This window comes from Eimeria tenella, genomic scaffold (assembly GCF_000499545.2).
Source record: "Eimeria tenella Houghton genomic scaffold, Eth_scaff87, whole genome shotgun sequence".
Lineage (NCBI taxonomy): Eukaryota > Apicomplexa > Conoidasida > Eucoccidiorida > Eimeriidae > Eimeria > Eimeria tenella.
This window is the reverse complement of record NW_013543461.1, coordinates 135,705-155,693: the sequence shown is the minus strand read 5'-3', so window position 1 is coordinate 155,693 and position 19,989 is coordinate 135,705. Positions and strand designations below refer to the sequence as shown.

The 19,989-nt window shown below is 49.2% G+C and overlaps 4 protein-coding genes across 4 annotated transcripts; all 4 read left to right on the top strand.

Moving 5' to 3' along the window:
• Nucleotides 1-3,967: 3,967 nt before the first annotated feature.
• Nucleotides 3,968-5,299, top strand: ETH_00013700 (thioredoxin, putative; the record flags this gene model as incomplete). The annotated part of the gene is made up of 4 exons (XM_013378465.1): nucleotides 3,968-4,181; nucleotides 4,458-4,645; nucleotides 4,819-4,905; nucleotides 5,078-5,299. 4 exons carry the CDS (start codon nucleotides 3,968-3,970, stop codon nucleotides 5,297-5,299), a joined length of 711 nt encoding a protein of 236 aa, XP_013233919.1.
• A 1,558-nt stretch (nucleotides 5,300-6,857) lies between these two features.
• On the top strand, nucleotides 6,858-8,133 carry ETH_00013695 (eukaryotic translation initiation factor 3 subunit 5, putative; the record flags this gene model as incomplete). Its single annotated transcript, XM_013378464.1, has 3 exons — nucleotides 6,858-7,112; nucleotides 7,232-7,492; nucleotides 7,657-8,133. The coding sequence occupies 3 exons, from the start codon at nucleotides 6,858-6,860 to the stop codon at nucleotides 8,131-8,133; spliced, it is 993 nt and encodes a 330-aa protein (XP_013233918.1).
• A 2,751-nt stretch (nucleotides 8,134-10,884) lies between these two features.
• Nucleotides 10,885-12,504, top strand: ETH_00013690 (uncharacterized protein; the record flags this gene model as incomplete). The annotated part of the gene is made up of 1 exon (XM_013378463.1): nucleotides 10,885-12,504. One exon carries the CDS (start codon nucleotides 10,885-10,887, stop codon nucleotides 12,502-12,504), a length of 1,620 nt encoding a protein of 539 aa, XP_013233917.1.
• Nucleotides 12,505-14,750: 2,246 nt separating this feature from the next.
• Nucleotides 14,751-18,519, top strand: ETH_00013685 (uncharacterized protein; the record flags this gene model as incomplete). Its single annotated transcript, XM_013378462.1, has 7 exons — nucleotides 14,751-14,969; nucleotides 15,090-15,204; nucleotides 15,328-15,374; nucleotides 15,472-15,528; nucleotides 15,691-15,780; nucleotides 15,915-15,973; nucleotides 16,074-18,519. The coding sequence occupies 7 exons, from the start codon at nucleotides 14,751-14,753 to the stop codon at nucleotides 18,517-18,519; spliced, it is 3,033 nt and encodes a 1,010-aa protein (XP_013233916.1).
• Nucleotides 18,520-19,989: the final 1,470 nt, after the last annotated feature.

Here is a 19,989-nt window from a genome sequence, read left to right as displayed (position 1 = left end):
TTCATTATTTTCTGTTTGTGAAGCTCCAGAGCTCATAAATAACTCCAAATAGTGCAGTTTCCGAAAGTTTCGCGCAAAAGAAGAGCACAGCACGCTGCATGCCGTTGCTGGACACCATTCAACTCCGTACTACAACCTAGTGGGGTTTTCAGGGACCTTTATGCCAATTCATTCAAACAAAACAGCTGAAAAATTACCACAAAATGGATTAAGTTGGTAGATATTCGACACTTTCTGCTGCCAGTGTCCAGCCAGAGGGTCTTAGACACCACGGACTACAACACAGCAGTGAAGAAAAAGTTGGATTGGGTAAAACGCGCAGACTGCAGCAAATGCATGCAGGAATTGTGATGACACTATTGAAATGGCCCCACACGGAGTTCCAAAGGTGCTTTAGAATGTTGTGTTCTTCTGGTTTTGCACAATGTAGGTGATACTCGAGAAGGAATTAAAGCCTCTTTCAGGGTTTTTATTTCGCTCTCAGTTGCTGCAAGTGAGTGATAGTGAATGAGAGTTTGATAGCCTGTTGTATGGCATAGCTTAGCCGCGCACAGTAAGTGGCTCTGCTTCTCGATAGCTGTGAAGAATGCCAAAAGTTTCCAGTTCTGTGTAGAATACTTATTCTAATTTGTACTGCTTATTCTAATTTGTACTAGTTGGCTTTTTTAAAAGATTGATCGGTGTTTTCTTTCGCGCAAGTAGCTCATCCATCGCTTAAGCAGAGGATTCCGCGTGCAGCCTGAAAAGCTGCACAGCATTTTGGAACTTATCAAGATGTGGGTGGCAGTGTTTTCTTAATTCTTTTGATTGAAACTCCTGAGAATTCTTTTATGTATAATTTATTTTGCTCGCCTTTAGAGTGGCATCGACAAACAGGAGGGCGGCGAAGTTGGAAACCTTGCCAGTGAGCATGCCAAAGTAGTTCACCAAAATTAGAAAGATGCTAAAAAATTGTGGTTGTATTCCCGACTGCCTGCAAAGCCCTAAATTGTACAAAAGTGTATCTTGTAGAGTTTGGCACACGCGTTTTGTCCCGAGAGGTTACTGAGGCCTCCAACTGGCTGAAGGGTACGCAGTTTTGTTTGAATATTCTATGAAGAAGAAGGCATGCTTTTGCTTATATCCTTATTCATGCTTGATTTTAGATACAACATGAAAGAGGGTATAGCTTCCCTTGAGCTACTTCATACTCTATGAATAAGAGGCATGGCGCATCAGGCGCGACAGTGAGGCATTTAATCCTTTATAGTTAATTGCCGGACACTTCTTTTGCTGATCCACCCGATCATCCCATCATCATGCATGCCAATCAGCATTCTCTGGACACACGTAAGAGTACAAGTGGGGCAAGTTCACTCTTGTTGAGAAGACTTGGCCATATCCCCGCTGTGCAAGTCGCGGTGACATACGGCCAACTTGTAAATAACAGACTTTGCCGAAAGCTTTAAATGAAGAAAGAAATTCCTAATATGGTGGAGACGCTTTGGCAGCGTTTCGAGAGATAGAGAAACGCGTTTCAGTGATCCGGCAAAGTGTCAAGTGCCCCCATGGGTGGGTTGTTCGTTCCTAGTGTGTCTGCATCCATGCACTAAACTGAAGGTGTCGAAGCCTAGAGTATTTCCATGTTATGTTTTCTTCTTCTTTGATGCACTGAGCAACTATTGGAGCAGCAATTCCGGACGATTGGAGGTCAGCCTGGTTGTGCAGCACAAGTGCAGATTGCAGGTATGTCTGTTACTAGAGAAATAGCGCTGGGGTTTCCTGCGTGTTAGCCTCAGGAAGGGCCAATATGAAGCTTTCCTCATGAAGTGCTTCACAGAGACCCTCTTAAATTCGCGCATCTCTGGCGTGTTAGCTTCTTGATCTACACACTTTCTCCTTTGACATCGCATGCGACTTGTCTTCCTTAAGGATGCACGTCGGAGTGTCGCCGCTTCTTCAGCCGGCATGTGCACCACCTGTCAGACCAAAATGTTGAATGCAGGCTTTGCTAATCTAAGAAAGCTCCAAAGGGGAGGAGGCATGGGATCCGCACAGAAGACATGATAAAAAAGGGATTTGAATAACACGAAGACTGTGGAGAGAACGAAAGCAAAGAAGACAGAAGCAAATGCTTCTCTCTTTGAATGTTATAATCTTGCGCACAAAGCACAACAGTGAGCTTATGACGTGGCAGCAATCAAAGGAAACGCACCCCAAATGCCTGCAGTAATCGTTTAAGTTGTAGTCCCAAGGCTACCTTGACCTTGCTTCCCTCGCTGCAAGTCCTGGGAATTTGGGATATAAGAAACCCTGAATGGTAGCTCTGCCCGGGTAAACGTTCTAAAGAATTCATGTTCCTTTTTCATGTCTCAGAGATATCCCAGCTTCCACTAGCTAGGATTTCTATTTCCATTTTTGCAAGAATTAGAATTGTGCGTGATGATAGGATCGCACTCAGCCTATCCGCCTTCTTGAAAAAACCAAGATACAAAAGGTGCATGGAGTTTCAAAGCGAGATCCGCCCGTTTGTTGTAACTTCAACTTTGTTTTCAGGGTCATCAAAGCGGCTCGACGCAACATCGATGCGACTTGAGATAAGCTAGAACAGGCCGTTTGGAGAAGAGTACAAATTGTGGCTACATTTGAATTTACGAGGCACTCATAGAAAGCAGAGAAAAGGGCGAAGGCCTCAATGAAGTTGCGCCACAAGGAGTCTCCCGGAATTCACCGCTTCCCTGAGTAATATTTTCTGCGGCGTTTCCTCTCTCGGGCGCTACTTGCAGTTGTGATGTAATTATTGATCAATATGCATTCAGAGATTGTTTTCCGCCCGGGCCACTACTTTTGCCAAGCCTTTAGTGCACCAAGCACAGTTCAGCGTCTTTCGTGGGCCTCACTGCCGGCCATTACCTCCCACACCACTCAGAGGGCCTTGCTGCAGAACTCTGAGCTCCTAACAATTCTTAAAGCTGTGTCTCTCAACACGCGCTGTTCCTTCTGTATGCAAAGAGTGCATTTGTATTAGCTTCCACTTTCCCCCAAGGCCACTTTGTGAGCTATTTCTGTGTACAAGACTACGGTGTCTTAGCACACACGAATGCGTAGATAAAGGCCTATGACAAATATAGCCACTAAATTACTTTGTAAAAGCTCCTTAGTCATGCTGCACTAGTGTTAGTACTCTCATTACTGTTCGCTCATATTAGCAACAGGCCACTGAAGTCTCTTGGCCCGTTAACCCACGGAGGCTCCGCCTGGACTCGCCCGGAAAACCTCTCAGGTGTTCACTTTGCTACATATTCACACTGCTTAAGCTCTTATATATAGCAGGCTTCTCATGCTCTACAGCCTTGCCATTCCTGTTGAACTACGGGGAAGGCCCCAACAGCGCAATGCTGAGTGCCTTTGTTGAGACCCTTGTGCCCTCACCCACAAGTCTGCAGATTAGAATGCTCTGCACATGATGAAACAGAAAATCCTATGTGAAGGCAAAAGCCATGCATCACATCTGCAATTGCCATTTTGGTAGGAGCGCGCACCGTGGAACTTGCATTCTACACTCCACGTGTAGCCTGAAGTCGCTTGAATCCGCTGTCTTTACTTGTTGCTGTATTTGAATAGTCAATTGCCGCATGTGTGACTTTTCGTGGCAACTTGCGGAAAGTTGGAGGCTGCGTGGCTGTGGCGTTGCAAGATTGCTGGATCACGTGCTCAGTGAAGAGCTTGAGCTGTTAACAGACACTACCATGGGAAGCTTTCACGTCTTTGTTTCAATTTGAGTAGAAATACGAGTGGAAATTTAATGTGGTTACTTCGAAGTTCTGTGGCCCGCGGTTCTGTCTGCAACGCTGATGGGACTGAGCCCGCTGTGCCACTCCGCTATTTTGGTCGATGGTGCCCACAGAGTTGTTCTATTTCGCACATCTCCTTGTCATAACCCTGTCCTTAGTTATTTCCGCATGCGTTCCAGATTTATTTAGCTAGAATGGGGCCTCTCACGCGTGTTTTATGTCTGGTGGCAACTGCTGTAGTGTGCCTAGAATGCAGCAGGCAGCCTGCCCATATGGTTGCTGCGGCACCTGGAGCGGCGGTTGCTGGAAGTCCATCCGCAGCAGCTCCAGTGTCCGAATCCAATGTTCAGGTCCTCACGGATGCAACGTTTGAGCAGGAGACGCAGGCCGTTACTGGCTCCACCTCGGGTATGCTTCTGAAGCTGATTATGTCTTCGGCTGCAGCGGAGTGCGCGTCTTACAGCACTCCCACCCGTACATAAACTATGTTCTGAGCCTAATTTGCGCTGCAAAGCATCGCCCTGGAACGCAAAATAAGAGGTCGCTGGCCGCACAGGGGTTGATGCGTAGCATACACAGCACCGCAGCGCATACTGACTTGTATATGCTCACAGTGCAGTATGCATGCTGGAGAAGCTGGGATCTGCAAAAAGTTTTCTGCAGCCTTTTCTGCGGCTGTCTCAGGTGACTGGTTCGTGAAGTTCTATGCCCCATGGTGTGTCCACTGCCGCAAACTGGCTCCCGTGTGGGAGGAGTTGGCAACGAAGTTGAAGGGTCAGATTAACGTGGCTCATCTCGATGCCACGACGAACCAGCAGACGGCCAGGCGCTTTGGGATTAGAGGCTTCCCGACTTTGCTTTACTTCAAGGACGTAGGCGAACTAGTTCATGTTTCTGCGTTGGATATGCAGGTTTCGATTTCGCGGCAGCAGCTGTTTCAGTCCGCACGTTACTGTTTTGCATAGAGTTGAATATAGGACAAGTTCTGGGGCGCAGTGCTTAAATATAATTGGAAGCACTTTGTAGCTGGGCTGTGTGGCTGTAGGGTCAAATGTACAACTATAGCGGCGCCCGCACTGTCGATGACCTCTACACCTTTGCCACTGGCGGGTGGAAGCAAACAACTGGCAAGGTGAGGTTTGTGGGGGCTTTACTTGCTGCTGCTGCTGCTGATGCTGCACTAATTGGAGACATATGGCTTTCTCTTTTGGCCGCTCTTTGACTTTAGATGGAACTTTGATTAGCCTTTACACTTCAGAATTACAGCAATGAAGTTTCGTGAACTTGCCGTGTGATCTGCGCAGCCCATCCCGCCCGTGGTTTCCTGGTTCGACTTAACGAAAGACGAAATCCTCGTGGCGTTTCAGCAGCTCCGAGATGTTTTCATTCAGTTCCCTGCGCCTTTGCTGATGCTTTTCGCCATGGGATGCATCATGGGCTGCGTTTTGACATGTCTTTGCGTGGCTCTGTGCATGGGAACAAAAGGCCGCGAGAAGAAAGTTGTGGTTTCGAAGAAAAAGGACTAATAAGGACTAAAGTTGAGTTGCAGAAGTATGGTGCCAACGTACAGACACTATTAGCGCGACCTCGCCGACTCTATGATTGGGGCTTTGGAATGGTGGCGGCCAGTGCCGTTTGCAGAAGTCTACTGATCAGCCCGGCAAGGCGCAGCTCCGTGCTTGCTGGGCCACTATGTGGAAGGTATATGTGCTGCTAATTAATGCGACGGCTGCGGAACTTGGGTGCAACACGCTGCAACTGTTGTGCTTCCTGCGTAAATTGCATGCGACTCTGTGTCGGTCTTTTTGACCCAAGATCTAGCCGTGTCTTCAGGCCTGGAATGCACTGCGCTTGCGCTCCTCTTTTAGGCCCTTGCCTCTGCTGACATTTGCTTTTTCCTATACATTGCAACGCAACTGATTACGGAATATATGAGGCGGGCACATAACAAAGAAACAGACCAAGTACCTAGTGGAACCATCAGTGCACCAGTATCCGCGAGTTGAACCAATTAAAGATCTCCGTGAAAGTTGTTGCTGCCCATGCCGAGACGAATTGGCTCCAAGTGTTGCCTGCTGGTGCATCTGCACTGGGGGAAAGGTAGAGGCATTCATATTCACGTAGGTGCGTGGGCTGGTGCGTGTCTAATGCTGATGCTCTCTCTTTGGGTCAGAGACTCCGAGCTTCTGAGTGCATTCAGTCCTAAAAAATATTGCAGAAAGAGAGGAATGAGCTTGGTAGACAGGTCTTTCAATCCCTGCCCTCAGCAGGATACATCACCTCTCGAGGTGTCACCTCTCGAGGTGTCGAGTTGTTCCGGTGGCTTGGCACCCTGTGTTCGCAGTATGTCGATTGTCCGTAATTGGCATGCTATTAGCAATTATGCATACAACACTGTCACACTACAGAAATCTCGCGGTTTGTGTTGCGAAAGTGCTAACTAAGGAACGGGGATGGGACGCATCAGCAGTGGCTAGGTGAGGACCAAGGAAAACCCACAGGTCATACACTAGGACAGATCATTATTTGGGACTGCTCTAAGCTTGTTATTAACTATGAGTTATACTTTAGACTGTAAATCGTGTGTAAGGCTAACGTGATGCTCGTGCAGCTACTGTTCGTGTCTGCGAGATTTCAAAGGAGGTCATCACAAATCATCAGCTTCAGCTATCCAGTCCGTGTCTCCATTATAGATAGATGTACTTAGTTTTTTCAAACGCGAGACTCAGTCCTTGGTAGAATGCTGCTGTTTGCGGGGCGCATGCAAGGAGGCAGCCCGAAGCTCCCCTGATAACCTACGAGTTACGCAGCCCCATTGTGTGGTGTTTGTGTACGAGCACTAATCCTTCTGTATATATGTGTTTGTTTCTTAAATTGATGAGGTTTGCCTGGAGCCTCACCTCCATTACAACTAGAGCAGCCAGCGGGTAGTTGATCTGGCTCCGCTTCTCCAGATCCCAGGCGGCACTGTGGACGGGTTTTGGAGTGTTCGCCAGCCGATCAGCTCCATCAACTAGTTAATATCTATGGGAATAGTCCCTTTCCATAACTTATAGGAGAAGCTGCTTTGGACTTCGCACAACAATGTCGCGCCGGGTTTCCCTCTTAGGGGCCAATAACCAGAAGCCGGCATGCGTGCCGAAGAACTTTGACTTGTTACCATTCCCATCTCTACGGGTGCGGCTGCATCCTGTGCCTCTTATGACCATTCTGGACGCGTACATTCGCCGCGATGAAGGCCAGGAGAACGTCATTGGCACTTTGCTTGGCTCATGCTCCGATGGAAACATCATTGATGTCACAGATTGCTTCGTGGACAGGCATTCTTTGACTGGCGAGGTCCGTGAGTTCAGAAGTACCTCGCAATCGCGGTGCTAGTAGGACTATTTTCCCATCACGTCGCCTTGTTTCCATTCGGAGAAGCAGTTGGAGCGTGCATTTGTGTCGTGGCTGCGCAGGGCCTGCTGCAAATTATCAAGGACCATCACGAGAGCATGTTTGAGCTGAAACAGCAGGCTAATGGAGGCAATGGCGGAGTGCGGGAAGTAGTTGTTGGCTGGTTCTGCACAGGGAGTGAAATGACAGAGCTGACTTGCGCTGTCCACGGCTGGTTCAAACAGTTCTCGTCTGTGTCCAAGTTCTTCCCCCAGCCGCCGCTCACAGAGCCCATCCACTTGATGGTTGATGCCGTCATGGAGAGCGAGAGCTTTTCAGTGAAGGTGAGTTTCCCCGCAGGCTGCGTAGGCGGAGGCGGCTGCGTAGGCTGTGGCGGCTGCGTAGGCTGTGGCCCAGTGAGTTTGCGAATAAGTTTCTCTACTTCCTTCAAAATGGAGAAAAGCTTGCTGATGTCTTGATTTTGTGTTTGTGCCTTGGTCCGCGCCAGGTCTACACACAGGTCCAGATGACAATGGCCAGAGAGGCTTGCTTTCAATTCCATGAGCTTCCCTTGGAGCTGTACGCGACTCCGTCAGACCGAGTGGGTCTGCAGCTGTTGCAAAAGGTGCGCACTGCGCACCGGAGTCATCCCCCGCGAGCAGAAGACTTGACAGAGCCGGCGTCCGAAGGCGTTTTGCTAGATGACATCACCGACGGCCTCAACGCCGAACTTGAACAACTCCAGGAGAAACTCGAGATCTGCGCGGCCTATGTACGAAGAGTGTTGAATGGCGAGGTTGAACCCGACCCAGAGGTTGGCCGTTTCCTGAGTTCTGCTTTGAGCGGCGCTACGGAACCTGATTTGGAAGCTTTCGAGCAGCTCTGCCAGAACACACTGCAGGACAGCCTTATGGCTGCTCACTTGGCGCGGTTGGCAAAGCTGCAGTTCGCTGTGGCGCAGAAGCTCAACACTTCATTCTTCTGATGAGGATTGCGCGGGAAACACAAAACTGCTCTGCACAGCTGCTGAGGCTCGCGGAACCCGGCCTCGTGGCTTTTACGTGCTAGCACATATCAAGTACTTGGAGCCGCCTAGGCTCCAAGTACTTGAAATGCGCTAGCACGTAAAAGCCAGTACTTGGAGCCTAGGCGGCCGTTTTAACTTGGTGACCAAACTGTTTCTTGAAATATGCAATAACTACGGACGATCAGAAAGAATTAAGTGACCCGTTAAAGATGACGCGTGCATCACATCCCAGAAGGAAGCTGCGAACTTCCCAAACTACACGCTCGCGAGTCAGGTTGACTTCTGCAAAGGTGTGAGGCGGTGCACTAGCAGGCTGAAATTTTACAGTCAGAAAGGACGTTGGTTGGGTAAAGAATTAGCAGTCATGTATGTCACGGAATAGGCTTCTGGTAGGGACACACTGCATTCAATATCTATCCGGCCTCAAGCCTTCTGGACGAACAGAATCGCATTCACTGAGTTTGAAGCAAACCCGAGTGATTCCTGTTTTCTATTGTTTGCCACGCAACCACAGACGTTAGAGTACGGGGGAAACGCTGCTCCGGAAGTTCTGTGAGTTTCATTCAGTGTCGAGCTCTTGTATAACTGCCGCAGTACTTCGTGAAATAGGCTAGAAGAGAGAGGCGACGCTTACCGCACGACTTGACGTGGTGTCTCACTTATATTTCAGAATTTTGAACCATACTAGTTTGTGGGAAATACTATGGATGAGACAATTTTGGCCCTGAAGAGGGTGGTGGAGTAAAGGAGTTCTGGTTCCACAGCAAGTTCCCCACCCAACGCGTCCTATGTGTGAAGCCTGTGCTTCTGTAGCTAAAGGTTTGAGCTACACATGCTTCATTCTATGTTGTGTATTAAATATCTCTACCGTCACAAAATGATTCGAGAACTGTAGCCAGAGGGAAGCTTCATGGCGCTGTGCTGTCTTCGTCGGCTGCGACTGTTGGGTAACCAATATGCCCTGCCCTATGAAGGGCGCGCTTCTACAATCTGATGCAATCAGCAAATCGTGCGAAGAAAATAGTGCCATATCTTATAAGAGCACAGCCATACGTGTTCTAGCTTTACTTTGAAGGAAAGCTGCAAACACATTCGGTGCAAGGGTATCGGGAAACCACACTTGGGATGAAAATGCAAATTGCCGTTCACGTCTATTGCTAGGGAGCTTATGTTACGACTTCGCCTTAGCAACTGTGAAGCCCGATCCAGGCAGAGTATATTAAATAGAGCATTGGTCTTGGCAAAACGTTTGTGTGGTCTTGGCGGCGGGGTCCGGGCACTGTAAGGTACTGTTGCGCGCCCGCTACCCAAAAAGCGTCAAATTCTAGGAACAAATGCAGGCAGTTTAGTGGAGTCAAGCCTAAAATTGAACAAACGATACGTGACTGTAACACAGCGTGCACCGCATATCAACCCAGGTGTGTGCATATTATTCCAGAACGCCGCGATAAGGAACGATGCAGCAGGGAAAAGATTAAAACTGGTCCCCTTTGGCAGGCTCCTACATAAAGGAACGTTTTCGGTGTGAAAGTGGGAAAGTAAAAGTCCGAAATCCGGCGTTCCGTTTCCAGGGTGACCTGGAACTTTGAATAAAGTTCAAAACATTTACTGACGCGAATTCCCAACCCAGCGCCGCGTGAACCACTACGCCGGCAGTGGGAGTTCTCGTGACTTCTTTTCGACCTGTTTGGGAGGATTATAGAGGCGAAGGAGCCATATTCCTTAATGCAGCTACTGCACTATGGCAATAGGTTTGTGACTGCGAGGTGAAAAGCAAATAATTTGTCGGTCTCAGGAGAACAAGCGTAGCGTGCTCCACAGACTCAGTCCGAGTCATTCGCACTGAAAGCAAAACTCCCCTCTTGTGAGATTGAAAGGGCGTGTGAGCGTCTTTGTAGATGTATAATTTTTGTGAGAGTGAAACCCGTGCAGCTACTCCGTCCAAAGGCGGTGATGGTCCGGCGTAGTAACCCAGTGGTCACTCTCTTTACCATTGTATGGAGGCACCAGAGATAATATCGACAAACTTCACCTGACTAGGATATTTAAGAGTCCGTCCAACGATTTTAGAAGTAAGAATTGGAAACCTGATTTAGGCAGCTGCTGCATGCACCGAAAAGGAGTCTTCGATGCTAAGCCAGCCAATGCTTCCCCCCAGCTTGTCCCTTTGTCTCGGGCAAGCAAGTGGTACCAGAGAAGAGCTCATAAGATGCCTTTCACTATACGAAAGTCACCCATTTAGTGAATTCGCTTTGCTGCGAAGCTATCCTCAAACCGCAAATTGCACTTGGCGCTCTTAAAGTGGCAACACCGCAGCGTAACCGTTGTAGACCTGGGGCTCGTTGCTTACAACGTAGCGCCTTTCTAGAGATGGTACCTAGCCTTGTATGAGGAAAAATTTGGCTCAATTCAACCATATTTTCTGAGCTGGTTGTTTACGAATCATCTTCGAGAGCATGTGGTGTCTCTCCTAGCGGCGAGTTTGTCGAGACTTGGAGTCAAGCCTTCGGAGATATTTTGGCTTCATACTGGCAGATTTGTTGGAGCCCAGCTTCGCTTTTTGCAGCATACCACTCCTCTCGGTCTTCTTCCTGCTGCCGTTGATAAGCTTGCTTTGCCCAGTTCTGAGGAGCCAGCAGTTAACAATTCCAGTGGACCTGCGCTGACGGCGCTGTTCCGATTAAATTCTGCCGACGCTTGAACTCAACAATGTGGGCATCTCCTGCCCTAGCCATCGCAACAACGGCAGTACTAGCTGTAGAACGTGTTCTGTGCGGTGCTGTTGAAGCTATTCCACAAGAATGGCAGGCTGCGTGGCCCGCTGAAGGACTACGCGCCTTCTTCGAGCCCAGCAAACATCCCGATGACCCATTTGCACATCCAGAGACTTCTAATGGGACCCAAGAAACAGCGGAAAGGGGAATAATTATGCAGCCCAGCTGGCTTCCCCCCCCACATGAGATTCAGCAGGAAGGAAGGCAAAAGGAAATCGAGACATCTGAGGAGTCGCCCAGTCCTACTGAGACTATGAGATATCATCGGGGAAATCTGTTTAGAGTATTGAACGCATGTCTCTTCATTATGTTGATGGCATTTATCGCGAAGGTGCTCTCCACTCAATTCGAACAGAAAGCATTTCCTTTTTGCGCCCCAGGTGCAGTGTCTTCCCAGAGCGCCTCGAGTGGCAGTGCACGCAGACCTTCAGAGTCGCGTGGTGCCACAGCAAGGGATAGGTACAGAACTCCGGAAGGGAGCTCGTTGCGCACCTTAGAAACTGAGGCTGGCGGGCAAAGTGAGCAGAGTTCTATCATGAGGTTGGAGCTCCATGAGAGCACAGTAGCGCTGATGTCAAGCTTTAAACGTGCGGCCCGAAGGGTAGAGGCTTGGGCCAAGAAATCGGAGGCTGCGCTGCTCAGTGGAAGAGCAGAGGGTGGAGGTAACCCCAGTGGATTCTCGGCGTCGCGATCTCTCGCGGCGCATGTTTCGGCAATTGCTTCTTCACTGGCGCATAACGTCAATACGCTTTGCAGCAGCTTGGAAGTGGCTGACCTTGCCATCAGAAATGCAAGGACAGTGGAACAGGTCAGGGAAGCAGCAAGTCGCATGAGGAAGTTGCTGCGAGCTGTGGCAAATATAGGCGAAAATGCCGCCTCTGAGTTTGCCCATACCGCAGAGCTGACTACTACCATGACCAGCCAAGCGCGAACACTTCTTGATTTGTATCCAGAGATAAGTGTAGTGGCCAACTCCCTGTCGGCACCGCTACTTACGCCGGGGCGAAACAGTCTGACAAGCCCAGAAGGAGCCACAGAAATTCTTGAAGGAGAGTCTTTGGATCAGCTAAAGGTGTTTCTTCGTGCAGTCGATGCAGCGGAATCTTACCACCGAAGTAGGCTACAGTGGATCGTTCATGACTCTTTCGGGGATTCCGATTACGAATTCTTGACGCAGCTGTTATCTGAAGCTCTCCAGTACCAGGAAGAAATGCTTTCAGCTGTGAAATCATTGATTAACAGCCGTCGTTTCGCAGCACCGGAGGTGCTCTTCACGGATCGTGAAGTAGCGTCCACAATGAAGAAGTTACAGACCATAAAGACGAAGGAAGCTTCAGTAGGTGAAGCGCTGAAGCGCGAAACGAGCTTTTGCGTTGAGCGGGCAATGGAACATTTGGAAGCAGGCCGCATTTTACTGGCGCAAAATGGGAGCAAGCATTTGAGCAGAAAGGTGCACCCCCTGCTAGCCCTTGCAGACGCAGTCAGGAAGAACTCAGACAGAGTGGAGGAGTTGTTGACTGAATGGGAGAGACGGACTGTCGTTGTTCACCATTAAGACAGTTCGAAACATGCTTGGGCTCGACGGATGGCTGGCCCAGAGTTCGGCCCCAAGAATACTTTCGTAGCAGATTGAAATAAGCTACGAATAGGATGAAATGCTACCACTCTAGCGTGATAGCAACCACACAGAATATAGTCAAGTGTTTTCCTGATGCACATGGCCGCTGTTTCCGGCGAAGGGCCGGTGTTGGGGGTCTCCTTTACTTGCGCATTAATTTGCATACATTTGTATTCAGTATTTGCATTTCGACGATGCTTATAGCGTCAAGAGCTGATGTCTACAGATGTTCAGCACGCGGCATGATTCATTTCCCAAATTACACTGGGTGCTTGTAAAGCACGAATGGGCTGCCATGTGAATTGTCCAAAGGTCATGAAAAGCCAACCTATATTAGCGTTCACCGTGCAGTGAGGGTTATTTTGGCTTTATATTTGTCCCAAAAAAGTCCGCATCAGGCTAGACGCTCTTGGGAGCGTTCATAAGAGAAGTCCTGACCAGCGGGGCGTCAGCCGAATGTTCGGTGTTATTTTCCCTTTCAACTCGTTCGCTGCAAAGGTTGTCTTCACGTTTGTAGTAGAACTATCTAGAGGTATGGTCAAAACGAACAGGCAGGAGAATATAGGTGGGAGGGGGTTTCCTGTATCCCCCTAGCCCAGAGCGGAGATAAATGGCATTCCAGTCACACCTTTGTTGGGCCGCATGCTTGCCCGTATGCATACAGGTAGGGAGGGGAAAGTTAGCATCATGTCAGGATTTCGTTTGCTGTACTGTACTGCTTGGACCAGGTAACTGCAGGTGGGTGTTGCAGTTGGCTCATCTGGTAGTGCAGATGAATACTCAGGCTATAGCTTACATCGAAGGAAGCTGGCATCCTTGAATCACGGCATGTGCGAACATTCAGAAACTGCTGAAGCGGAAAATTGACAATGATTTCACTAGTTTTGAGCGGATGAATTCCTGAGCATCGTTGGCAAAATCGCCCGGAGCCCCAACTGCAGGCAAAGAGAGCTGCGGTGTGCCATCCGCTGCGTATGATGGCATCGCAAATAAGCGAAAGTACTGGACTTGGAGCTCCGCAGCGAAGAATCAAAGAAATAGAAATAGCTACATTCGCCTGAATGTGGAACCACAATTGGAGAATAAATTCGTAGAAGAACAACTGTTCACGAGGAGGGCTGCAGAGCAGCAACTAGACAAATGCCCGGACGAAAGGTGAGTGAAGCAGGGATGCCCCGAATTCGGAGGCAACTAATCTGTGTGAGAACGAAATGATGTAGGAAGACGGCAAACAGTTATAAAAAAAACTGATTAGTGCTGAGACACTCAGCAAGCCTGCGACAAGAGTAGGCTCGACATCGCAGAACTGGAGTGTAACGCCGAAAAGAATCAACCAGGATCTCCAGATTTTAGGCCCACAAGAGCATATCTAAGAATATAATGACCAGGTGTGTACAGGGTGCAACTTGCCACTACTGTTTTGCTGCAGGCCTAACGTTGTAGGACTGAATCTGTACCGAGTCTCTCAGGGTTACCCAGCAAGGATTCGCTCACAGAAGCGGCCTGGCTGATGTTTCGAAAACGTGTACCTCAGATTGATATAAACGTTGAGTAAGAAATTCAGAATCCTGTAGACCTTTGGCTGCGGCGCTCGAACCTCTGTCGAACAGGCCACTGGGCACCGAAGCCCCAGGGCTTGACCGTTATGAGCTGCGCACCGTCGTCTACACGTGTTCTAGGGATATATGCAATCTCATTCTCTGTAAAAACCGATTTTTCGAAGAAAGAAACTGCAGCTAGGGCGTTTTGTCTCCAAATTGGGTCTTCGACCTCCACAACACCGCAGGCGGCAACAGGTCCTTCACCGAATATCTGTACGGCTAGGCATTCAGGACTCCCAGCAACGCCACTGATTGACCGCCTCATCTTCCCTTATTACTCAACTTGTTCACAATATTTAAATGGCTTGTCTGAAGTCTGTTGACTGGTTTGGTGGTCCCCGGCCGTGTCGCGTTCAACGGTGCAAGGTGGCCCGTTGTGGCGACACTTTCAAATCTCCGGCCCTACCACATCGAGCACATCAATCACTCCAGCTCCGGAAGATTCCGTGTAGGGACACAGTTATTCGAGTGCTAGCTAGCTTATCAAAATATGCAAACAGGGACGAGCTCAAGGCCCGTGAATAGGTTGGACGCAGCTTGTAACCAACACCAGCGGATCCACTCCACCGGTACATACTTCCAATGGATCGTATTGATACAACTACTCACAAAGCAGAGCTAGGCTGCGCAGAGGCTTATAGTCAATGCGGTCCCGCAGGGTCCGTGAACCTTGCAGCTGAGGCCTCGCAGAGGACGAGCATCGTGCCCGATCACGTCTCGTTTTACAATGATGACCAAAACGACGGCCCTGCAGACTGCCAAGAGACAGTTGACTCTCCCCTGCTTAGTACTTCATTGACGGTTCGTCTGCATGTCCCTAAGTGAAATGCAAGACCTGTCAATACGCATTTGAAACGCTTCTGTAGAATGGAAGAGCTGGGGACCTCAATTCTTGCGCTGTGAACTTATGGATATCTTCAGGGATGCTCTGGCAATGTTTTGGCCAATATGGAATCGAGGAGCGCCTCCCCTAATGCAATCCGCGAGTTGGAGGAGGCGTTATGGCTGGCCCAAGAAGAGCTTGCTGAAGAGCAAAGTACGCTCCAGCAGCCGTGTAGAAATTGCCTTCTGCGTATTTTAGCTTTTAGCTTGATATCCTGTAGATTCGGTCTCCTGAGACCCTATAATTCTTTGTCTTGTTGCACTGAGTTGTTCTCAGGGCTGCGCGCGGAGGAACGGAAACACTATGCAGTTTTCCATGATGAAGTACGTCTGGGCATGTATCTCACACTATATACAGTGAGAATCAACAAGCAAGCTCTTCTTTGGAGCCCCACTGGTTCTGGTTGCTTGTGATATGCAGTACCTCCGACTTCAAGAGGAAAGCATCATCAATAGCAGGCGCACTACTGCTGCCGAGGTGTGTTGCACTCCCACTTAGTATTGTCACGAATGTAATTCTTCCTTATTTGACAACAGTTAGTGCGGCATGCCAGCATCTTGAGGGCTGCAATGATATATGGCGTACAGGGTTTGTATGTGTGGCGTTCTAACCAATGTCGATGGCATGTTTTTGCTTAAGGTGGTTGCTCAAGCATCGCGTTCTCTAGCAAGGCAAGCGATTGAAGACAAAGAATATGTTGCAAGATTGCTCAACCAAGCACAGACAGAGGTACAACTTGGTTCGTGTTTAGTTGATCCTACGATGTGCTGTAGAAGTTTAATGCCGATTTCAAGTTCCCGTTCGTGTTGTTTGCTAAATGCTTATTGCCTACGTGAAATACGATAAGCTTTGTGCGTGTGCAGCTCCACTGCGTGATTGCTCTTGTCGAAGACATCATGCCTAGATTTAAAGAGAAGCTCTGGTAGGTGTTAGTGCTGCGCAGAAAGCCAAACGAAGTCTAGGTCTCCGTAACAGAGATCATATTGCACGGTTCTTTGCATCTGCTGTTGGCCGCTGCTCAGCAAGCTTGTTGAACAAGGGAACACAGTCGTTGCATTGTTAGCCAGCCGTTGGCCAGAGGCAAGACTTAGAAAGCAAATTGAAGCGCTTGGGATTTCTGACCAGCCTTTGGCACGGTTGGCTCTGTGCCACGCCCTGAAGACAAAGGAAACTACTTATGCGAAGGTAGCTCTTCAGCGGTGTTCGGATGTTTCTACATCCTGTCCTCAATCGTCACGAGAATTGTTGCAGTATGGGAGGCCTCTTGAGCGCCCAGGAGCGGACTCGCAGATGAAACAGAGCGAGGTTGTTGAGGCAGTGGAGGATCACGAGGAAACAGCACATGCAGGGCAGCAAATCAGAAAAAATAGCAGCCAAGTGGAAGGTCTTAGTGGAGAACGCGCTCGAGGTCATCGCTTGACAGCAGGGCCAGTCGGAGTAGGGACTGATGCAGCCTGTTGCCTGCAAGCTAACATTCGTCAGCCATGCCATCTCCCGCAGGGTCGCAAATGCCCCAATCTGGCGGGGGCACCCTCTTCCAGAATGTGCTTGCGTAATGGCGTTGCTGTTGACAGACGGCCTGGCAGCAAAGGGTGTGTCCCTGCTATCATCAGCCCGAAGAACGGGAACAAGCTTGTTTGTACTCCAGCAATAGTTTCAGCACGTCCTCGATTGCAAGCGGCTCCTCCCCGGAAGTTGAAGCCACTTGATGCAGCAGTACATTTGACACCTAGAAATTTGAGGCACCCTTTGCCTCCTCTTCCTTTTGGAAAAGGAGCTGTCTTGGGAGCCGGGAGATTGGCACCACGGGATCTCAACCACGCAGACCGGTCCGACGTGGCCATCACAAAAAATAATGCTCATGGCGAAATGTTTCCTTGGAAGAAAGACACGGTAAGCACTCCGGCAGCATCAAGGAGATCAACAGTACGGTCGGAAAGGCAACCCAAGGAAGAGCATGGACTCAAGCATCGCGATACCCAGGGTCACAACTCAAGGCCGGCATGCCTTCGCTCTTCTTCAAGGCAGTCTCTCACTCAATCGAAAGCACTTTCGGAGAGCTCTGGGTTGTCAGCGCACTTCCACATGGGGACCAACTTGCGCGCCACACAGCCACCTCCAGTTAAAGGGGCTACTCTTCGGCTTAACGGCATACCCAGTCGTATGACATATGGAGCAGTACTGCCCAGTGGCAAAGACCCAATTAAAAGGCAGTCCGTAGCAAGCTTTCTCAAGGAAAGTGAGAAGCTAGGGCCTAGTGGCAAAGTATCTCAAGATGAAAATCGGATCGGTAGGAACAAAGGAACACACGAGGACCTCTCGAGTGGCCTACAGAAGATTACAATGCCGCCACTGCCATCTTGCATCCAGAAATCGGAGCTTACTAGTGGTAATGTTGCCGGGGGACACACTGAAGGTAGTTCTACAGCCGCCTTTTCAGTAGCAATTGACTCGGAGAGACAAAATAACACGGAGAAATGCTCAACGAATAACAGAATTGTAGAAACTCCAAAAGCAGCGCCGGCCTTTCTTGGTGCTTCGAGATCTGAACAAATGGCGGCAGAATTTCGACAGACAGGAGCATCACAGTGCAAGAATGAAAGCAATGCTGACGCATCGAAGGCAGCGGCTTCAGTACAAGGGGAACATCCTAAACGTGAAGAACAGTCGGTGTTAGTCCCCCGCACTGTGGGTACCTCGGCTTTACAGAATACTAAGCACAGTGCATCAGCTCATGGGGGAGTTTTCCACAGTGGAGCTGCTTGGACACTTCAGAATGGTGCATCTGAAGCCCCTCTGAGTGGAAATACCGTTGTAAGGCAGCTAAGAGTTGCGAATTCTGGGCAATCTGTTACGCCACAGCTGCCTTTTTTGGAAGCCTCGCATGTTCAGCGAGCTTCAGTGGATTTCTCAGGACAGAAGAACGCAGAGAGACCATCTTGGGGTACATGGAGTGCACAGCAGATTCCGGCCTTTGGTGTGGCTCGAGGCACCCTTCCAGTAAACCACCAAAGGCTGTTTCTTGGTAGATCATTCAAGGCACCAGACGGATGGGAACCTGGAACCCCATATGAAAAGCCTGTACGCACTTCACTCTCAGAAAACTATAAAAGTAGCTTGCAAATGCATGCGAAGAATTTCTCTGCTCAACATTACCATTCGTACATCACCCAGAGCGCAGGAGAATTGCCGGTGGCAGCCTCTACAGCTGGTAGGCCCCCCGCCCTGGCTGCAAATAATCTACCTGCGTATTGTGTCCAGCAACAGTTAAGCTTGCAACAGCACACACTGCATCACCCACTCATACAGTGCCAACCACCACATCAGCCTGTAAGAGCAGTCCCCAACCAGCAGTCGCACGGGCCCTCCAACGTGCAACTAATCATGCGACATGTTGGACCTGGCTTCACTGCACGGCAGCGGCAGCACACGTGGAATCCAACGGCAATCGGGTGCGCGAACAGATGACTTGTAAGTTTGTCTTGGGCATCGTTTCGATTACCCTTCAGGAAATGGCAGGGCTTTCTGGCTTTTGCTAGGTCAAGAAGCATTTCAGATGAAGTCAAATGAGCTTCTTTTCAATCGTGGAGCCCCTCCAAAAAAGTGTAGTGCACAGCTCAGATCACCCTAATCTGTGCGCATCTAGGTTGGAGATGTTTCTGTCTTGAAGCTTGGAATTAAGCTGCGTTTACCTTCGAAGTGATTGTACTGTCATTTGGAGCTGGACTGCGGCAGTTCCATGCTGCTCTGCAGCGGAAGCTTGACGTTTGAAGTCATCATTTCGTCCGCGTGAGCAAGAAGGGTTAGCTACGTAAGAGACGTCTGATCCAGCGGCAAGCTGCCATGGGCGTCTTAACGACTGATCATGGTATACTATTGTTTATGACCGTTTTATTCAATTTAGTTTGCAATCTAAGTGTACGCTGCCTGGGACAGGTTACTTACGGGGGACACTCATAGTAAAGGTTACTTATGGGAGACACTCATAGTAAACTAGGCGTAATGAAAACTTTCGAACATATACAGAACTAATCAAAGTATTGTCTTCAAATGGCGTGTAGATTTGATGCTTGTGGAGGGTGGAAAGCTAAGAAACGAGGTAGCGGCTTCCCGCTTCGTTAGCCCATCGTTAGGGAGTCATTTCAGTTGGCCTAGTGGCCGCGTAAGATGGTGCATGTCGGTGTCCAGTAAATACAAATGATACGATAGGCTGTTTCATCAGAGGCAGAAGGGACTTAACCGCGCGCTCACTCGTGTGGTGAGGATTCTTCGTAGAAGCAAATATTGACAAGCTTCTGAACAAGGCCCTGCCTGAATGTTAATATCAATTGAAAGTCAAAACCCAGTTACCCACAGCACTAGCTCATGCGAAAAGCATCTAATATCGGAAGCGCAGACAGCAATAACATTTTCAGATGACTGGCGACTGCAACAAAGGGTGATGCGAGCCGAAATGGACCAGTTCTGCTGAGCTGCACAGGGAGGGACATGCGCGTGTGCATATGCACATTGAGGATATTTTTGTTTCCATTGCTAAAAAAACTGAAATATGTTCTGTTTAGGTCACCAGCGTTGTCCTGTGGGTGACCGCTCCAGTTGTGTTCAACGGCCCTTGGCAAGGGGCTATCCCCAGACAACGTGGTTCTTGTTTGAAACATAGTGCAAAATTCACACGTATCCATTGCAAAACTTAATTTATTTACTTTGTCTTCACTAGGATGAAGTCGAAATCCGCACATGGAGGCATTGGAGAGTTCCAACGTGTCCGCTGTTCCTCATCGACAACTCGAGTAGGCAGTCGTCGGGCTCACGGTTCGTCCACTTCTTTGTGAGCAATGACAAGCTTCCGAAACCGCAACCATAAATGACCTTACACTCCTCTAGAAGGGCTGACTGGCAGTTGTTGGAAAAGTCTCTGCTCTGCAGTTTCGGTGCCCA